Source organism: Agaricus bisporus (assembly GCF_000300575.1).
Source record: "Agaricus bisporus var. bisporus H97 unplaced genomic scaffold AGABI2scaffold_8, whole genome shotgun sequence".
In the NCBI taxonomy this organism is placed as follows: Eukaryota; Fungi; Basidiomycota; class Agaricomycetes; order Agaricales; family Agaricaceae; genus Agaricus; species Agaricus bisporus.
The window spans coordinates 25,898-42,399 of NW_006267371.1; the positions used below are offsets into that span (position 1 = coordinate 25,898).

The following is a 16,502-nucleotide window of genomic DNA, read 5'->3' on the forward strand; positions in this document are numbered from 1 at the left end:
GTCCAATGCAACCCATTACTTCACCAGTACTGCCAAATAACCCAAGCAAAAAAAAAAAAAAAAAGAAAAAGAGGAAGACGTTATTCACTCATTAACCACAACGTGCAACATCCCATGAACGTTTCAATCCTCGAGAATCATGTTTGTTCTGGTTCTGGAAGTAAAGCGAAGACGCGTCCCAGCCGCGAGAGAAAGACATGGGAGACCCGTTTGATACCATCATCTCCGGTTGCGGCATAAACGACCCAGCGTTATTATAGCCTTGTGGATGGTGGTGGATGGAATGGGTCTCAAGGGGCGGCGTGGGTTCTGGTTGTCGAGAAGGCAGATAGGAATGATAATCAAACTGAGTTGAAGAAGGATCCGGGTGAACTTCAAAGTGGTCGAGCTGCGCGTCGTGGCATTGCTGCAAATCCTGCAAGACTTTGTGTTCGACGCCCTTGGCGTCTTCAAGCTGCTTCTTCATGGACGAAATTTCCTCCCCCAATCTTTGGTTAGCAAACCGGATCTGCTGTAGTTCATACTGCCAGCTCGTGTCTCGGCTTGTGTCAAGCACATCAAAGACATCGGAAGTCAGAGAATGAACGAGAGAAGTGGGAAGATTAGATTCGAAGGATTGAATGGAGCGAAGCTGGTAAATGAGAGGCGCTTGAATGACACCTTTGATGGATTTTGCGAACGGATCGCAGCTGGGGCGGAACAGGACTAGAATAGTATTCACGAGGTTTCTATTCTTGTGCCTCATCTTGCAGCACACTCGTCTGGGGCCTTCGCCAGCGTTGGCGTTGCACAGTTCCCGTATCTCGCCCAAAAAAACACTTGCGCCATCCGCAATGAATTCGACGACCTGTCGCCCGACCAATTCCGAAGAATTCCAACCTAAAACGCGCACCATGGCAGAACCCACGACGGTAAAGGAGACAACGCCACCACTGCTCTGTCCACTTGACATCATACCCCATACTTCCGTCTCTGAGTCTTCCGATTGAGTATGAATGGTCAGACCGCCTCCGTAAGCAATAGACTGCCATTTCAGTCTAGGCATCTCTTTCGCACGTCCGCTGAGGACGATGGCTTTCCGGCCTTTGCCTGGTTCGACATGTAACCGGCCTTTACATTCAATCCAAACGTAAGCTCCGTGTTTCGTCCGTGCCCTGAAAAGAAGATCGACAGTCCGAGGCGTGATCTGCATTCCTGTCGGCGTCTGATCCGATACTGGCGCAAGATTTGGCTCAGATACATCCGTAAAAGCGGCGGCGAGGCCGGTGGCACTGCCCTCTTTCAGTTCGCGCATCAGAGGGACAACGTCTTCGGGATGGGCAAAGTCTGAAATACTTTGACCCACCATCTCTTCTGGCTCATACCCCAAGACTCGGCGAACGCTAGGGGCCACATAAAGAAAACTCCCCTTGAGTGACACGACGAGGATAAAGTCGGGTAAAGCCTCGAGTAGCATGAGATGGAAGAGTTGGTTGGTTCCAACGGTAGATAACGAGATCTCCGGGCGGGTGGTGGACGATGACTGCGGGAGAGAGAGAGTAGTTGAGGAAGAGATAGGGATTGATTTAACAAAGGCGGGGTCAGAAAGCAACTTTTTGAGATCTCTCGATATTCTGAGAGAAGGAATAACCTGAGTCTTTCTATCCCTGGTCTGAGTAAAATTCATCAAGGGGACATGCCGGGGTTGCTGGGTTGGTGTAGGAGTGTGTGAGGCGTAGTCGACAATGTAACTACCATCGCGGAGTTTTTCTAGAATAGCGTTTGGTTGTTCGGTGAGGTCGACCTGGAAGCCAACGTGATAAACAACGTCGGATTCCTCGTGGAGCCCACCCAAAACGCCACCTGCTATGGGGATGACGGTGACAAGGTTCACAAAGGCAGTGCCATCCTTCTTGTAATTAATGATACTAGCCTGACACTCTTTATCCGCACTAAGGTTTTTCTTGAGATGGGCGACGGCGGCTGGATCCGTGTAGAGACGAGCATCTCCTCGTTGCACATGGCCATTGGGAGCTTGGAGGAAGCGACAGTTCCTGCCGAGGACTTGGTTCTCAGTGTAGCCAGTGAGATGACAAAAAGAAGGAGAACAGTATACGATGGGATGATCGTATCTGCGGACATCAACTACGACGAAAGAGCAAGTCATATCTACCGGGCCGAGGACGACACGAGGATGAGGGCGATTGGCGACTCGGGCCATGATAGACAGAAGATCAAAGCCAGAGGCAGAGTATACAGGGAGATTTAACGGGGAAGGAGCGGCAAGGCCAGAGAGGGGGAAGAAGGGCTGGCGCAGGAGGGACGAGGTGGGGTGGGGGACGAGCAAAGCCGAGATCTCCGACTGGGTGAGGGGCCGAAGCTGGGACGAGGACGAGGCATTCGAGGTAGACGCAGAAGACAACCCAGAATCAAAATCGAATGGAGCAGACAAAGAGGACTGAGGAGCCCGGGCCGAATCGCGGTGGGGCTGCTCGTTCGGGGGATATCTAAGATGATTTAAATAAAACAACAGGGTAGAAGCAGCAGGCACGCACTGGTGGTCGATGGAGAAACCATTGTTAGAAAACCAGGACTGGAGGAGAGGATTGTCGGAGAGAAGACTGGCGGGGATGACCTCTGCACCACCGCCGGGAGCGAGGGTGGGAGCGTGTGCGCAGACAAAAGAGGGGAGGTGGAGGGCGAGGGCGTTGTCGGCGTCGTTGTAGGCCATAAAGCTAACACGCGCTACGCTCGCGGGTTTTGTATCCACCAGGCAGTCTGGCGCAGATTCCCATGACGTCATTTCACATTTGTACCCTCCATTTCTATTGCTCATACTCAGTAACTACCCAAGTATCAGACACGTAAAAGTACAGAGTGCATTCTAGTTCGCTCTTTGCCCCGTTTCCCCTAACCTCCGTCCACTGGATCAGAACGGAGTAGTGAATATGAGGCATGCATGTCACTTAGTCTTCCTTCTTTACGTCGCCGACTTACCTACACTCACCCACACACTTACAATACCTCAATCACCGAATCAACCTGCATTCGCACTACCACAACACATACATCTTGTACTCGTACTCACCCTCTCACCCTTCAGGCGCGCAGCTGGTTGCGAAGGTTCTTCTCCAAATTGCCGCGTGGCCGAATAAATTGCACATATGCACCATCCCTGATGTCAAAAAAACGAGTCAGTTCATTTCACGGTAGCCGCTTCACCAAATCTGGATAGGATGGAATACGTCACGCACTGTAGCACCTTCTTCTCCTCCTTCAGCCGCGTATACTCCGCTTTATCCACGTTCGTGAATCCCCACTTCTTCGATACAATGATCTTCTGGCGTCCAGGGAACTTGTACCGTGCACGGCGCAACGCCTCAATGATCACTTGCGAGTTTGTTTCCTTGCAGCGGATAGACAGGATGATCTGCCCAATGTTGACCCGGGCAACTGTTCCATAGGGCTTACCCCATGCTCCGCGCATACCAGTTTGAAGTCTGCCAAGTCATTCTTGTCAGCCTTATCCCCACCGCTAGTCAGAATGTCCCTCACCGATCAGCACCAGCGCAACTTAACATCTTGTTGATACGGATGACGTGGAATGGGTGCACGCGGACTCGCAGATGGAATGAATCCTTGCCAGACGTCTTGGTAACATACTTGTTGGCACAGATACGCGCCGCTTCAAGAGCTTCACTCGACAGCTGCTCGTATTCATCCGACACCAAGTGGCAGCAGAATGGAAACTCGTCGACAGACGCACGCTTACGACCCAAATCGAAGATTCGAATCTGATTCAAATTTCAATCATCACTGCAGATCACCCCTTTACTCTGTCGGACGCACCTTGGGGTCGGGAACACCACGGTTGTACCTCGACTTGGGGTAAGGCTTGTTCTTGCAGTAACGGTAGCAGCGAGCGGGACGACGACCCATTGCTGTTCATAAGCGTCAGCAAACGTCATCCAAGTCTCAGCCCATCCATCCAGCCCAATCCAGCGTTGTTTCGCCACGCAAACTCGTATAACGGCTGCTCGAAGAACAAAACAAGCATACTCACTGTATGAATTGACGGGGGGAAGAGAGAATTTGCTGCAGCGACGACGCGGTTCCTTTTGTTCGCCTGGGTTACAGGGGATGACTAAAGCTCTTGCGATGAGTAAGCCCGTTGTGGCTGTGCCACTCTCTGTCAGCACGCATTGCGTCAACGCTTGATCATTAAGGGTTAGTCTCGCAAGTTTATCTGCAGCGTTCATCAGCAATAACACGAGATGACGCTCGCCGCGGGCGGCCAGCTAATCATTTAGAGTCATCCTTCTTTTCTTATGACAATCCTTAAGCATCACTGGAGCCTCTGCTGCCGAATCAACGCCCGCGGCGCCGAGCTCTCAGCTGGAGTTACCTCACTTTTAACTCTACCTCTTTCCCATTTCTGTAATGCTTTTCCAGCTGACACCGCTCATCTGGCCAGGGCTGAGCAAGCACAACGTATGGCTGAAAGTCAAACTGACTTTGTAGCGCTCACGATCAGTAATAACTGCATACAAGTGTTTCAATAGTTTCTCCGTTGGAACTTTCATCCGTCCCGGGTAACCGAGAGAATGGGTTCCCATATCGAAAGTGCCTTCATAACCGTAGCCGACGAGAACACCGCAGGTGCCGAGAATAAACATTGACATCACTGGCAGGGGTGGTACGCTGCTCTGTGACCCTCGCCATACATGCTGGGATGTGTTAACATGAACCGAATGCATTCCAGGTGGCAGTGGCGTGCGGATGGAGCCTGGGATGGAGTTGGAAGCAGAGTATTGACCCGTTATCGATGGCAACAATTTCCTTATACGATTCCGTGGCCAGAAAACAGAGCGCATCACCCATAAAGAATGTCTCCGCGTGAAGCCATAAGGGACCAAGGTCAAATATAATTCTGATTGATCCCTGCACCACTGCCCTTTTTAATTAAATTGACTTGTAAGGGTTTTCCACTTGTTTGTGTATATATGACCCACCCGAACATCGCCTTTTCTAATTCCGACAGCATGACTATCCAAGTACACTTTCCCTCGACCTGGTATGGCTGGACGACACCAGAGTGCACTCTTTCACCTGCATTCACTACCCCTGACCATGGCTACTATGTACCTGATAAATCTACCACCGTAATCGTCGACCCAAAGACGACAGCCGACTATCACTCCGATTCACCCGTGTTCCGTGCCTATTTTCTACGTCCCAACGGTTCCACCTCGGTCGTTCTCAAATTTGCCATGCGAGACGACCTCATCGACACACTAGTTGAAGAAGCAAACGTCTACACTGGCCAACTCGAGTCTCTCCAAGGAGCGGCCATACCTCGGTATTACGGACTTTACGCTGGGACGTTGAATGGACAAACGGTCGCGTGCCTTATGTTAGAGTATTGTGGGGAGTGTCTGAGACGTCCTTTTGACCGTCTTTCAGTTGATCTACGGTGCGTACACTCCTACCACTCACCTCAAGGTTATTACTAATGAATCGCCCCTCACGAAAAGCCTCCGAATTCTTCACCAACTGCGAGAGATACACAAATGTGGTTTCATTCATGGGGATTTCGCAGAAAGAAACGTTTTGGAAAAGAACGGGGACATTCGTATCATCGATTTCGACCAGACCATTCGGCATGATTGCAACTGTCGATTGGACTTTCGGCCAGGCGAGAAACTATTGGATAGCAGCCAGGTTGGCTGTGAGCAACTGTGGGAGGTTTACCGATATCGCATGCGTTTAATCACTCCTAGTGAGTTAAAGTGAGTTCTTGTTAACTCTGGGATCCTGATTCGAATTCTGAATTGCAACTACAGGGACTCTGTGACGCTCAGCTCTCAAAATCCTGTACTAATGCGCTCGCCACGAGTGGCAGCTTGATATATATATATACCCCTTCATCTCCGCACGATTCCCTTGAGTATCATCTGCGGTGTCCATGTGCATGCTGCTTCCCTCGACAAATATAGCTCTATCTGTTTAAATATATGAATGACAGCAATTAGTTCCCTCGAACGAGTTGGGCACGACAATAGCCCCCATTGTCTCAGGGTCACCGCTATGATCGGTGGCACGTGAGCTATACCACCACGCGCGTCGCGTGGAGTTGATCGACTGCATGCCTGGTCCTACAAACCACAAACGCCGACGCAAGGCAAAGAAGAAGCCAACAACCGCGCAGACCTCCGCAAAGCCATTCTCTCTTGCCCTTTCCTATCCCCCTCTCCCTCTCCTAGATTCCCCTTTCATATACGACCCCGGAAATGGTCCGCGTGTAAGGGACGTCGCTGCTTTCTTAGCTTCCAAATATTTTTCTCAACCACCCGCCTGGGATGTGAGTCTTTTTTACAATATTCTTTTCTTTGTTTGGCTGATTGTTATCTCAAGGTCCCTCTATGTGCCGAGTTTGCACAGCAAGAAGTGCTCGAGATGATAAGGACCATCCTACCAGAGGAATTATCGTTGGTAAGTCGTGAAAAGCTCTCGCTCTCGGATTTGTAATCTCATTCTTCTTGGCAGATGCTATGGTATAACAAGAGCCGCGCTACCAGTCGTATATGTCCTGCATGCCAACGCCTATACCATCTCGGAGACAAGCTACCGGAACATACAGCACTAAATGATCCAGGACTCGTCTCATCCCCCCAAAACACCAATCCCCGATTGCTCTCCGAACAAGAAATCAGTGGCCTATGTACGACCTCGTCAGGTTTCTATATTTGATTTGTGCGCTGACGCCACATTAGGCTCACCCGTTTGCTTTATCCTTGCTGCGTTTAATTATCCTGGTGCCGTCCGATCAGCGTGGGGTTGTATGGGTGATGAGATGGATGAGGATGCGTGGGATTTACTCAATGGACCTGGAGATGGTGCTGCCCACGGCGAACTCAGCCAAGCGCTGGGCATGCTCGTTAAGATGACCCGATTATATGACCTTGGCCTTAGCCAACTTTGTTTTAGTGATGATCAATGGACCGACACGGAATTTTAGATTTGTTTGATTAGCGGACTCCTTCGTGCTTTTCGCGCTCTTACTTCACACTGGCACCGACCCTGCAGCATGAAGCTTTCCTTGTCCATTTCTTCTGGCGAAGCCTTCTCTCTGCTCTTGACATCACTAGAGTACCATACAAATCCTCATCTCGGAGTCAGCCTGCACATGAAATTTGAGGTGCAAATAGACAACAATTATGGCAAAACCCAGTTGAGAAATATACAAATCGATTCAACTTGAGTTGATTATTGGCTCAAAATATACCATGTTCTACAAATGCTGACAATTTACAGATAGGTTGGCTGTACACTAAAATACGAGACAATAAAATGAATAGAAAAATTATCATAGTTCAATGGCACTCCTCATTCTACGTTGTCATCCTCTTCAACACCCTCCTCCTCTTTATTTTCATCCTCCTTCTCCTACCCCTCTCCTCCTCCTCCTCCTCCTCCTCCTCATTCCCTTCATAGAGAAAAGGGCCAACATCCACCTTCAGACCCAGATGGGTCAGTAGCATATCCTTCCGTTGTTGTGCATTTGCAGGAATAGTATCTGGATGAAATCCAAGGTGCACAAGAACCCGTTGAGCATTAATACCTAGAATAACTTAAGCTTGATAGTAGTGATATAGTTTCAATGCCAACGTACCAGATATACATTCCAATTCACCCTTGGTCCGGGGCAGGTGATTCAAACGGTTTGGCCGATATGGGTAGGGATACAAAACGGGAACTCGAGAGTGCGCAGATGCATTGAACGAGCGAAGTGGCATCATATTGATCCTATCAAATGAATAAAATGAATAAATAAAACAAAATACAAAACAATGGCTGACTTCTCTTCTAATCGCCTATGGCTGTGCTCCAACCGACGGAAGCTGTGCTCCAACCGACGGAAACGTCGTGAAAGGTGGTTGACACCACCAATCAACCTAGTAATATCCTCGCGAAGGTTCCGAACCTCGTTTGCTACATTCTGTCACAATCAATCAGTAATTGGGTAGTGATGGTGACTAGAGAGATACGCACACCACCATGAAATGCGTGTTGGAGCTCCTGGGCGATTACGACAACGGCTTCTCCCAGGGCACCGTGGTTCGGTGGGCGTGGCGCAGGGGGAGGGGGTTCAGCGTGCAGGGGGGGTGGATGGTCCATTGTGAGAGCGTGGTAAAGGAGATCCAAGGAAATTTATGCGAATATGGACTAGCGTCGGAGTTCGAATTTGAACTCGAGCGATCGGGGCGAGTTGATTTTGCGCAGTCAGTGAAGTTGGTGAGCGATGGCCTCGTGAACTGAAATCCTGGTTCGTCGCGAGCCGGATAGTCACTGGTCAACCAACATTGCGAGTTGGGATTGAGGGCCATGGGCTGTAGGGCCCGAGATCCCCAGGCGGTGAGATCGAAGCTGGAACGCAGTCGGGTCACCCCAAAAGTGTGGGCTTCAATCACCTATGTTGGCCGACCGGGCTTCCAGTAATAAGGATTTGGGTGGGTGGAAAACTTTATAAATAAGAGACGTAGAGGTGCGGAACCGCATAGGACCGCATCGATAAAGTAGCAATAGTAGAAGAAATAAAATGTGAATTGTCACTCTGATCACAATCGATCATATGGTCGTCGCTCCGAAAATTCAGACTGTGCTCATTCCTCGCGCGTTCTTCCGCTTAGAGGCAACAGTACGAGCGAATAAAAACAAGTGATAGTTCAAATGACTAGTCGAACCGCGCTTTCGACGTCATCCGTGCAGATATCTAGGCTACAGAATTTACAAATGTGAGTAATTGCCCTTGACAAAAGCAACTGTAATAAGTTAGGAATCCGCCGAAAAAAACTTGCTTTTAGATGTAAGCAAACAAAGGGGTAATAAAACCACTAAAGAAACACTAATATACCCCACTTGATCATTTCCAAGTTGCCCAACAAAAATGTCCACAACCACCTGCACAGGGATGTCCGGCCAGTGTTCTCCTAAAAGAGAAAGGCTCCGTCTGCAACTGCCTCTGAGGATTCTGTACATCACTATCCTTGGCATCGAATTGCTGATCGGATAACATTTTCGCAGGACTTCGACTGCATTGCTCATTAAGTGCCCGAGACGATGGTAAATCGACCAAGGGTTGATTCAAGTAAAATTGTCGATAACATGATTGATGACCGCCATGATGGCATATTGAACATTGGAAAAGCATGGTGCGGACAGGAAGCCGACTATGACGCCATGATTAGAGACACAAGAGAAAATATCGCAAACGGATGTTGGACTGACCATATTGAGCAGATGACGGTGGAGGTTTTACAACCGATACAGTAACTGTACGTCGGACCCTTCCATTTAGATCGTCCTGCAGGTCGGATGAGTGGTTTTCTGCATCTTCCACAAGTGGTATATATCGTAGTATCAATCTGATAAAACAACTATATGGTTAAAAAAGATCTTTAAAAGAGAGGGAATGGCGTACGAGAGTCATATTTCTGATTTGCTGGACTTTGGAGTGTTTGCGGAAATACGCTGCGGTCGTGTAAAGCTGGAACTTCTGCAGTTGATCTAACAAATCCATCTGAACGAAACGATACATACAAAGCGAGGATAAACTTACCTATGTAGGCATCATAGATATGAAGTCGTCTCCGGAGAGAAATCTTCAGCTGTTCGGGCGCAATAACAGCCATAGTAGCAGCAGTTTGGACGTCGCCCTGTGTTGTGTTTAATTTTATTGGAAAACAAAAGAGATTCAAAGAACACTCACAGTGATTACAAACTCTTCAAACGCTTGACGTAACACGTCCCAACCGTACTCCAACATGCGACTTTCGTGTAGAACAACGATATCTTCTCGACGGGCTATCACCTTGGAAGTCTTGGCAGGAAGCAACGCGTCGTTCGCATCTTGTTTTGGTTTACCGCGATACCGACTCGAAGTATCACGCGCCGCCATTTCCGAGTCTTTCCCAACTTCTGGAAGAGGCTGAGCGGGCTGCCGGTCATTAGCCCCACTCGGCGTCACACGACTTTGAGAACGGGCCGAGATGGAATTTAATCTCGATGGAGCTGGAAGTGAAGCCAAGGTTGAACTTCGAGAACGAGTTTTTACACGAGATGATGGAAGACGCCTTGTTTTATTGATATAAGGTTTTCTTCGGGTTGAATTCGAATCATTCCCTGATTCTGTATCACTGGATTTAGGAGATGGAGAAGCTTCGTCTTCCTCTTCTGGATCTGTCCAATACTGTTCTTGAACTATCGTAGACAATGGACTCGGTGTTGGAGGAACAGGCAAAGAGAAAGTGTCTTCTTCTCCCCTTTCCTCATCTGTAGACAGAGCACCAACAGTGTCCTCTTCTTCCCCACAGCTCTCGACAGTGTCCTCAGTAGAAGAATCAGAGTCACTAAGAACACCTTCACCAGCGTTTCTGACGCCAGCAGAATTCTTATCGATGGGACTTGCACTATGAGCGGACGTAGGAACCGATTGCCTTCTCAAAAGAACGGAACGTCGTGCCGAACCACCCGAATCCAGGGATTCTCGACGACTGAAGAAGCTTGTACGTCGAGGAGTGACTGGGGGAAGGTTTACAGCATGATGCAGTGGAGAAGAGGAATTTGAAGAAAGCGGGGACCGCTGTTTTGATAAAGACGGGCTCCGGTGAGCAAACTTGGATGAACGTTCGAAAGCGATGGGAAGCTGACGCGGACTACCTCGAGATCTCGGCACGTCGGGCGACCGAGATGCAGACGCGGAAGGAGGGAATTTGTATGCTGGCAATGGCTGTCTTGGAGTTGTTATGGCTTGACGAGAAAGGCGAGTCAAAGAAGTGACTCGTTGAGGTGGTGGCGATTGTGGAGGTGTCGGAGGAAGACTTGGTACGCGTTCTGTCAACGTTGTGCTCATGAGCATCCACATTTGCGCAACGTGCGGTTTTCCAGCAGCAAGAGCGGCCTAAGAAAACCAGTCAGAAGGATAACTTTGGTGTGTTGGTGGTCGCTTACCTGCATGTTTTTCATGCACAAGTCAGGTAGATCGTCCCCATTGATGATATACGAAGATGCTAATTGCCTGAAAGCGTCCGCGTTGAGGTGTGCTTCGGCTGAAGAGAATGCACCAAATTTCTGCGTTGTGGGGCGGAAGGAAGGATCACCGATTTGCTTGAGAGATGATTTGGGAACGGAGATCTCCTGGCCAAGTCTGTCGGGGTGTCTGAAATAATTATGATCAATATATGCACTTCAGCACTGGAGAGGTACATACATGTCGTCATATGGTATTTCCCAACGAAAAATATTGTCTGTAACAAAAGCGAATGAATCGTCTGGAGTCCACGTTGTAGAAGCCCTAGAAATAGCGTCCAGAGGTTTTGAAGCGTCCCTCAAGTCGACCTGGGTGAATGTCCCATTTGTATTTTGAGCGAGCAAGCTATGAGGGTCGGCGAATTCGATAGCTAAAGTAGATGAGCGAGGCGCAGTTTTTTACATGATTCGACTCACCAGTGACACCCCCTTCAGCTGATGTGCCGGTGACAGACCACTTGGGGATCCAACTTCTCCTTACGTCCCAAATTTCTACAGCATCGAGAACTGGGCTAGGGTTATGTGGAACAGGTTGGCATTCCTTTGGCGTCGGCTTGAGTTCACTCAAGCCCTTGAAGACAGCGTCGAGGCCGAGTCCGCTACTGACACGACTTTGGAAACCACTGGCCAAAGCAGTCGAGGACGGAGTGGAACGAAGATGATCGACGTGAGAGGAAGACACAGTGAAATCCGCGTGGGATACGACAGCCAATTCGCATTCGAAGCCGGGACGCCAGAGGACGCGGCGGATGGGATACGATGTGTGGAGGGTGTACGTAGGTTTATTCGGCATGTGAGACGCAACTTCTGGACCGGTGAGATTCCAAACCTGCAAATTTACCATTAGGCAAATAAGGGAAGTGAGATTGCACGTAATTCACTTTGACACAGCGATCCCAACCTGCGCTTGCGACCCATCCGAGGGTATTTCCGGTGTAATCGTCCGAAGGTTGAGGACTGGAGATGGAGATGGCATGAGACGTCACTTCTCCTCCGCTATACCAATCCAGGGAGGTGATGGGGGCCATATGAGCGACAGGGAGACGATCGAGGAGGCCCCGTTGGCCCATCTTGAGGTCCCAGCGGTGGATGGTGCCATTGTCCATACCAACTAGGACGAAGAGAGGGTTCCATGTACAGGGAGAAAAGATGACACGGCGAACGGCGGAGGGGTTATGGACGCGCATGACGGAAGATTGAGTATCGCGGAGGTCCTAGAAGATGGAATGAAATGGAGAGCTGAGAGAGAAAGAAGAAGAGGACGGACCCAGATGCGAAAGTCTGCATCTGCAGAACCAGTTATGCAGTAGTGGTGCGCGACGCGTGAGACCGACAAGGCGTGAATGGAGCGCAGATGCTCCTTAGTTTTGCGTTCTAGAGAGCGGGTGTTTAGCAGAGGTAGACGAGAGCAGTGAAGAAGGCGTACCATATTTTGAGTGACCAGACCTATTGAGATCCCAGACGATGAGTTCTCCGTTGCGAGCACTGGTGAGGATCTTGTTGTTGAAGGCTATACAGAGTTTGAGGAGGAGGGTCGGCAAAGAAAGAGTGGTTGATCACCTCCATAAGCCCAGGCCACATCTGTGCTGGCGCAGTCGATCTTAAGTCCACTGCCATCCCATAGATTTCTCGACGACTCAATCTTGCGAGACGTGTCGGAGATGCGGAGAATTCTGAGAGCTGCGATTGCAGAGGTCAGAGAAGGTAAAATTTGTCGAAGCGCGCGCACATTCTCTGCCTGCTACTGCTATTCTGCCATCCTCGCCCTTTGAAATCAGTCCACCGCCGGGCAAGGTGACTTTTGCGAGGCGGGCGTTGCGGGAAGGGCCAGGGTGGGGATGGGTGCGCGAGTCTGAGTAGACATCAAACGGGTTGCTGAAAGACATCCACTCGCGCTATAAATAACACTACTCCTGCTCTCGCTTCAGTCTCTCTTTTATAGCCACACAACTCCTTTCTTCCTCCTGCACTTTAATGTCGTGAGTCTCGCCCCTTCAATATTCAATTCATCCCTGATCGTCGTACCAGCTTCGCGCCGCAAGCCCACTATCCATATCAACTCTCGCCACCACACCCCATAATCTTTCATACTCCCAAGACAACGTCTCATCGTTATGACCCTCATGAATCCGATTTCACACCCGACATTCCCCTGTACCCCCGCCCACAGCACTGGCGCCCTTCTTTTCCCAACAAGCTCGTCCCCTTCCCCAATTTCTTCGCCCGCTTTGGCTCAAGTGAGCTTTCTGTATTTTATTTCTTTCCCTCGTTTATAGACCGTCTTGCCACATATCAGTTCGTGTAGCCCCTCTTCTCCGTTACAGTTCCAAGACTCTGCCCCCAATACGTTACGATTTACGCTACCATCTCCCTTCGGACCCTCGTTTCTCTCTTCCCGCTTCACATAGAATTCCTTCCAACGATGATCTCCAACAACCGATAACAACTCCGGCTCTTTCTTGTCTCCTTCTATGGCACCGCCGTCTCCCTTGGTATATCGATATTAATTCCAGTCATCCTCGTAGAGGAGTCACAGTTGCAGACGTCCTCAGTCAGCTCTCTGCCGTGCTCGCCCAGCCTGTTTACATTCCCGAGTACTGGACCATAGCTCTTCCGAAAGAAGACCGTGACAAAATTCGAGACTCTTGTCGTACCCGCCAAACCCTCCTCGCTCCTGGTGTCCACACTGGTTCCTCGGTATGCCGTGTAGATTATCTACGTCAAGATGTCATCTTCGCAGGCTTATCTCCGAGCGCTGATGGTACTTTTGAAATTAGAACCATTCCGTTCATGTAGCCATCATCATTGTATCTCGTTTCCTAACATTGTGTATCCTTAGTCACTACTATTACCACTCTGACCTTCTGCAAAAAAGATAAATTACGTCGAACGGGAATCGAACCCGTGCCGCTTGCTAACCAACATGGAAGGCAAGCATGATAACCACTTCACCATCGACGTGCGCACATTGTAGTCCAGGACATTCATTTTTGGCTCAACTAGCTCTTCCCCGCCAGCAAACTGTGGATGTTTTCTCATAGGTCGACGTATTTCGAGTGATTCCAATTTCCGAGTATAGGCGCGGGGAGTAAGAGTGGATCGTTCAATGATATCGGAAAGGAAAATGTACTATATCCCAAGACTACATGTGGCATATATCGCTTGTCCAAAAAGCTAATAATCCTTTGTAGAATTTCTTCTCAGAATGTTCAACCTGGTCGGCGTGGTGAACACGAGGCATTATCTATCAGTATCATATATGTAGATGTGCGATTTGGAAAAAAGAAATTTGTTTTCTCTATTACTATCCTACCACCCCATTAACCCAATGACAGACCAGCCACCGGCGACCAAGAAAATCATTGCCATTTGGCCAGAATGGTCGGCAACGAGAGAGTACACAGTAGGAGCTCACGCGTCTACTCCCAAGTTTTTTGTGACAGCGCTCGGGTGGGAAGTCACAAGACGGGTTGCCCAAGACTTTGACTTGCCATTCGACAATTCCAATTTCGCAAGCATTCAAGACCTAGAAATCCAACTCTTTCCTCCTTGTTCGTATACGAATTGCCATGCAGACAACTCATTCGACTCATTTCATATTATATCATCTCATTTTTTTAGTACCCCCACAAGCGACTCTTTCAGACTTGCCTGATGAAATGCCACTTATAGCCCTCGTTTCTCCTCCCCAGAGTATTACCAACGATGTCAAGCAACGTATTCACAATCAGCGTAATGTTCTATCATTATACTGTTGTTCGTAATATATACTAATCATGGTCGTGACTGCTAGGCGGTGGGATGTCTGAAATGCGGAATATGATGCTGGAAATGCAACAGGCCATGAAGTGGCAAAATGAGAAGATAGGAGAGTTGCAAAAGACTAACGGGCAACATGACAAGAAAATGGAAGAATTGCGGAAAACGATGAGCGGGCAATATGACAAGAAAATAGAGGAGATGCGGAAAACGATGAGCGGGCAATATGACAAGAAAATGGAAGAGATGCGGAAAACGATGAGCGGGCAATATGACAAGAAAATAGAGGAGTTGCGGAAAACGATCAACGGACAAAATAAGACGATGGAAGAGATGAAGAAAACGATCAAAGGACAAAATAAGAGGATGGAAGAGATGAAGAAAACGATCAACGAAAAGGAACGGCAAATGGAAGATATGAGATGTCAAAACGAGAAGGCGGTGAACAGCTTGAAAAAGGATCTAGAAGATGTTAAGCGTAATATGGCTACGTTGCAGGCGTCGTACGAAGGGCTACAGCACGTAAGTTACCCAATTCTTTGCCATCTCCAGACTTATCAAACTCTGTCTTCTAGTCTGTTTCTTTTTTGCATCTCAGATATCTCCTCGACGAAGCGCGCATCAAAGTGGCGACCGATCTTGGAGAGTCTTGGGATTCGCTTCATCAAATTTGCAAAGAAAAAAGTTATGACTTGGCGGGATACCTACACTCTCGTCTCGCCAATTCCTCTTTTCCTCTCCCCAAAAACTCTATCCACCTCATTTGTTATCCCAACTCCATTCGTGATCAAGGTAATTATGCGGCTCACAACGCCACAGAAGATCAGGTACATCTTGCTATCACGAGGGTGGAAGCACAGGACAAGCGCGTAGCATTGGCGACGTTGTATGAATATGTTTTCAAGAACCGTATAGCTGTTTGACTGTATTCTAATAATATTAATGACCCTCTACTCAGATCGAAGTTCAAAACTTCAACCTTCGTCAGTGAATGTATATCCAGCGCTTCGTAATACTGGGCCAGAGAAGCAAGCAACGCGTGTGATCTCGTGTGAAGTTACTAACCAGTGGAGGCTGCAACAGATGTACATGGCTACATACTGCCTCCGAGAGAGATTCTTATGAGCCCTTTTGATTCCTTTTTCCCATTCTCCCATTCAATCCGAATATAGCAATGATGGGAAGGCGAGTAAGTTATCTCCTGTTATCTCGGGCGGACCCACTGCCAAGTCAATGCCAAGTTCCACTTTGAGCCTATCAGTTCTATATAGCCTTCCCACTCCTCGAGGTCAATACAATAGTTAAAGCCTACTTATGTTCCTTGACAAATTATTCTATGTACCTGTTTCGATCTTAGACTCTTTCTCTATTCAATTTTTTAGTTAATTGGTTATTATCGCCTAAAAGTTGATGAAACAATCCCGTGGACCAGAAGAACCGTATGGGGTCGAAATTCAGAAACTAAATTAGCCACATTCGTGTTATATATAATATTACCAAATCTCCCTGCCCATCGCTATTACTGTTCTCCGATTTAGCGGAACGAGTTGCCTGTAAAAGCAGTTTGACGCATCAACCACATCACGAATGTAGCCATGTGCCACCGCATTAACTTGGAAGTCGATGCTCATCGTGATAGCAAGAATAAAAAGGTGGGTAAAGTTTTCTGACAGTGG

General features: G+C 48.6%; 7 protein-coding genes and 1 non-coding gene across 8 annotated transcripts; 3 read left to right on the forward strand and 5 right to left on the reverse strand.

The window, feature by feature from the left end:
• Positions 1–47: 47 nt before the first annotated feature.
• AGABI2DRAFT_207720 (WC-1 blue light photoreceptor) lies at positions 48–2,797 on the reverse strand. Its single transcript, XM_006462965.1, has 2 exons — positions 2,535–2,797; positions 48–2,486 (listed from the first exon to the last, which is right to left on the reverse strand). The coding sequence occupies exons 1-2, from the start codon at positions 2,780–2,782 to the stop codon at positions 92–94; spliced, it is 2,643 nt and encodes an 880-aa protein (XP_006463028.1). The 5' UTR covers positions 2,783–2,797; the 3' UTR covers positions 48–91.
• Positions 2,785–4,121, reverse strand: AGABI2DRAFT_137621 (hypothetical protein). The gene is given in 6 exon segments (XM_006462966.1): positions 2,785–2,996; positions 3,009–3,154; positions 3,234–3,479; positions 3,535–3,773; positions 3,829–3,920; positions 4,043–4,121. 4 exon segments carry the CDS (start codon positions 3,916–3,918, stop codon positions 3,079–3,081), a joined length of 651 nt encoding a protein of 216 aa, XP_006463029.1. The 5' UTR covers positions 3,919–3,920; positions 4,043–4,121; the 3' UTR covers positions 2,785–2,996; positions 3,009–3,078.
• A 900-nt stretch (positions 4,122–5,021) lies between these two features.
• On the forward strand, positions 5,022–5,886 carry AGABI2DRAFT_119840 (hypothetical protein; the record flags this gene model as incomplete). The annotated part of the gene is made up of 3 exons (XM_006462967.1): positions 5,022–5,452; positions 5,514–5,768; positions 5,823–5,886. 3 exons carry the CDS (start codon positions 5,022–5,024, stop codon positions 5,884–5,886), a joined length of 750 nt encoding a protein of 249 aa, XP_006463030.1.
• Positions 5,887–6,124: 238 nt separating this feature from the next.
• AGABI2DRAFT_119841 (hypothetical protein) lies at positions 6,125–6,997 on the forward strand (the record flags this gene model as incomplete). The annotated part of the gene is made up of 4 exons (XM_006462968.1): positions 6,125–6,340; positions 6,394–6,471; positions 6,526–6,700; positions 6,753–6,997. 4 exons carry the CDS (start codon positions 6,125–6,127, stop codon positions 6,995–6,997), a joined length of 714 nt encoding a protein of 237 aa, XP_006463031.1.
• Positions 6,998–7,370: 373 nt separating this feature from the next.
• Positions 7,371–8,161, reverse strand: AGABI2DRAFT_179571 (hypothetical protein; the record flags this gene model as incomplete). The annotated part of the gene is made up of 4 exons (XM_006462969.1): positions 8,032–8,161; positions 7,839–7,978; positions 7,652–7,785; positions 7,371–7,600 (listed from the first exon to the last, which is right to left on the reverse strand). Exons 1-4 carry the CDS (start codon positions 8,155–8,157, stop codon positions 7,371–7,373), a joined length of 630 nt encoding a protein of 209 aa, XP_006463032.1. The 5' UTR covers positions 8,158–8,161.
• Positions 8,162–8,902: 741 nt separating this feature from the next.
• Positions 8,903–12,953, reverse strand: AGABI2DRAFT_186810 (hypothetical protein; the record flags this gene model as incomplete). The annotated part of the gene is made up of 13 exons (XM_006462970.1): positions 8,903–9,209; positions 9,268–9,404; positions 9,461–9,546; positions 9,599–9,695; positions 9,749–10,939; positions 10,990–11,185; positions 11,249–11,438; positions 11,485–11,896; positions 11,949–12,281; positions 12,335–12,441; positions 12,494–12,577; positions 12,628–12,747; positions 12,797–12,953. 13 exons carry the CDS (start codon positions 12,951–12,953, stop codon positions 8,903–8,905), a joined length of 3,417 nt encoding a protein of 1,138 aa, XP_006463033.1.
• A 995-nt stretch (positions 12,954–13,948) lies between these two features.
• Positions 13,949–14,028, reverse strand: AGABI2DRAFT_t89. Its single transcript has one exon. It is a non-coding gene; the product is annotated as a tRNA-Gly (tRNA).
• A 1,161-nt stretch (positions 14,029–15,189) lies between these two features.
• On the forward strand, positions 15,190–15,794 carry AGABI2DRAFT_137624 (hypothetical protein). The gene is made up of 2 exons (XM_006462971.1): positions 15,190–15,348; positions 15,402–15,794. Exons 1-2 carry the CDS (start codon positions 15,202–15,204, stop codon positions 15,747–15,749), a joined length of 495 nt encoding a protein of 164 aa, XP_006463034.1. The 5' UTR covers positions 15,190–15,201; the 3' UTR covers positions 15,750–15,794.
• The last annotated feature ends 708 nt before the right edge of the window (positions 15,795–16,502 follow it).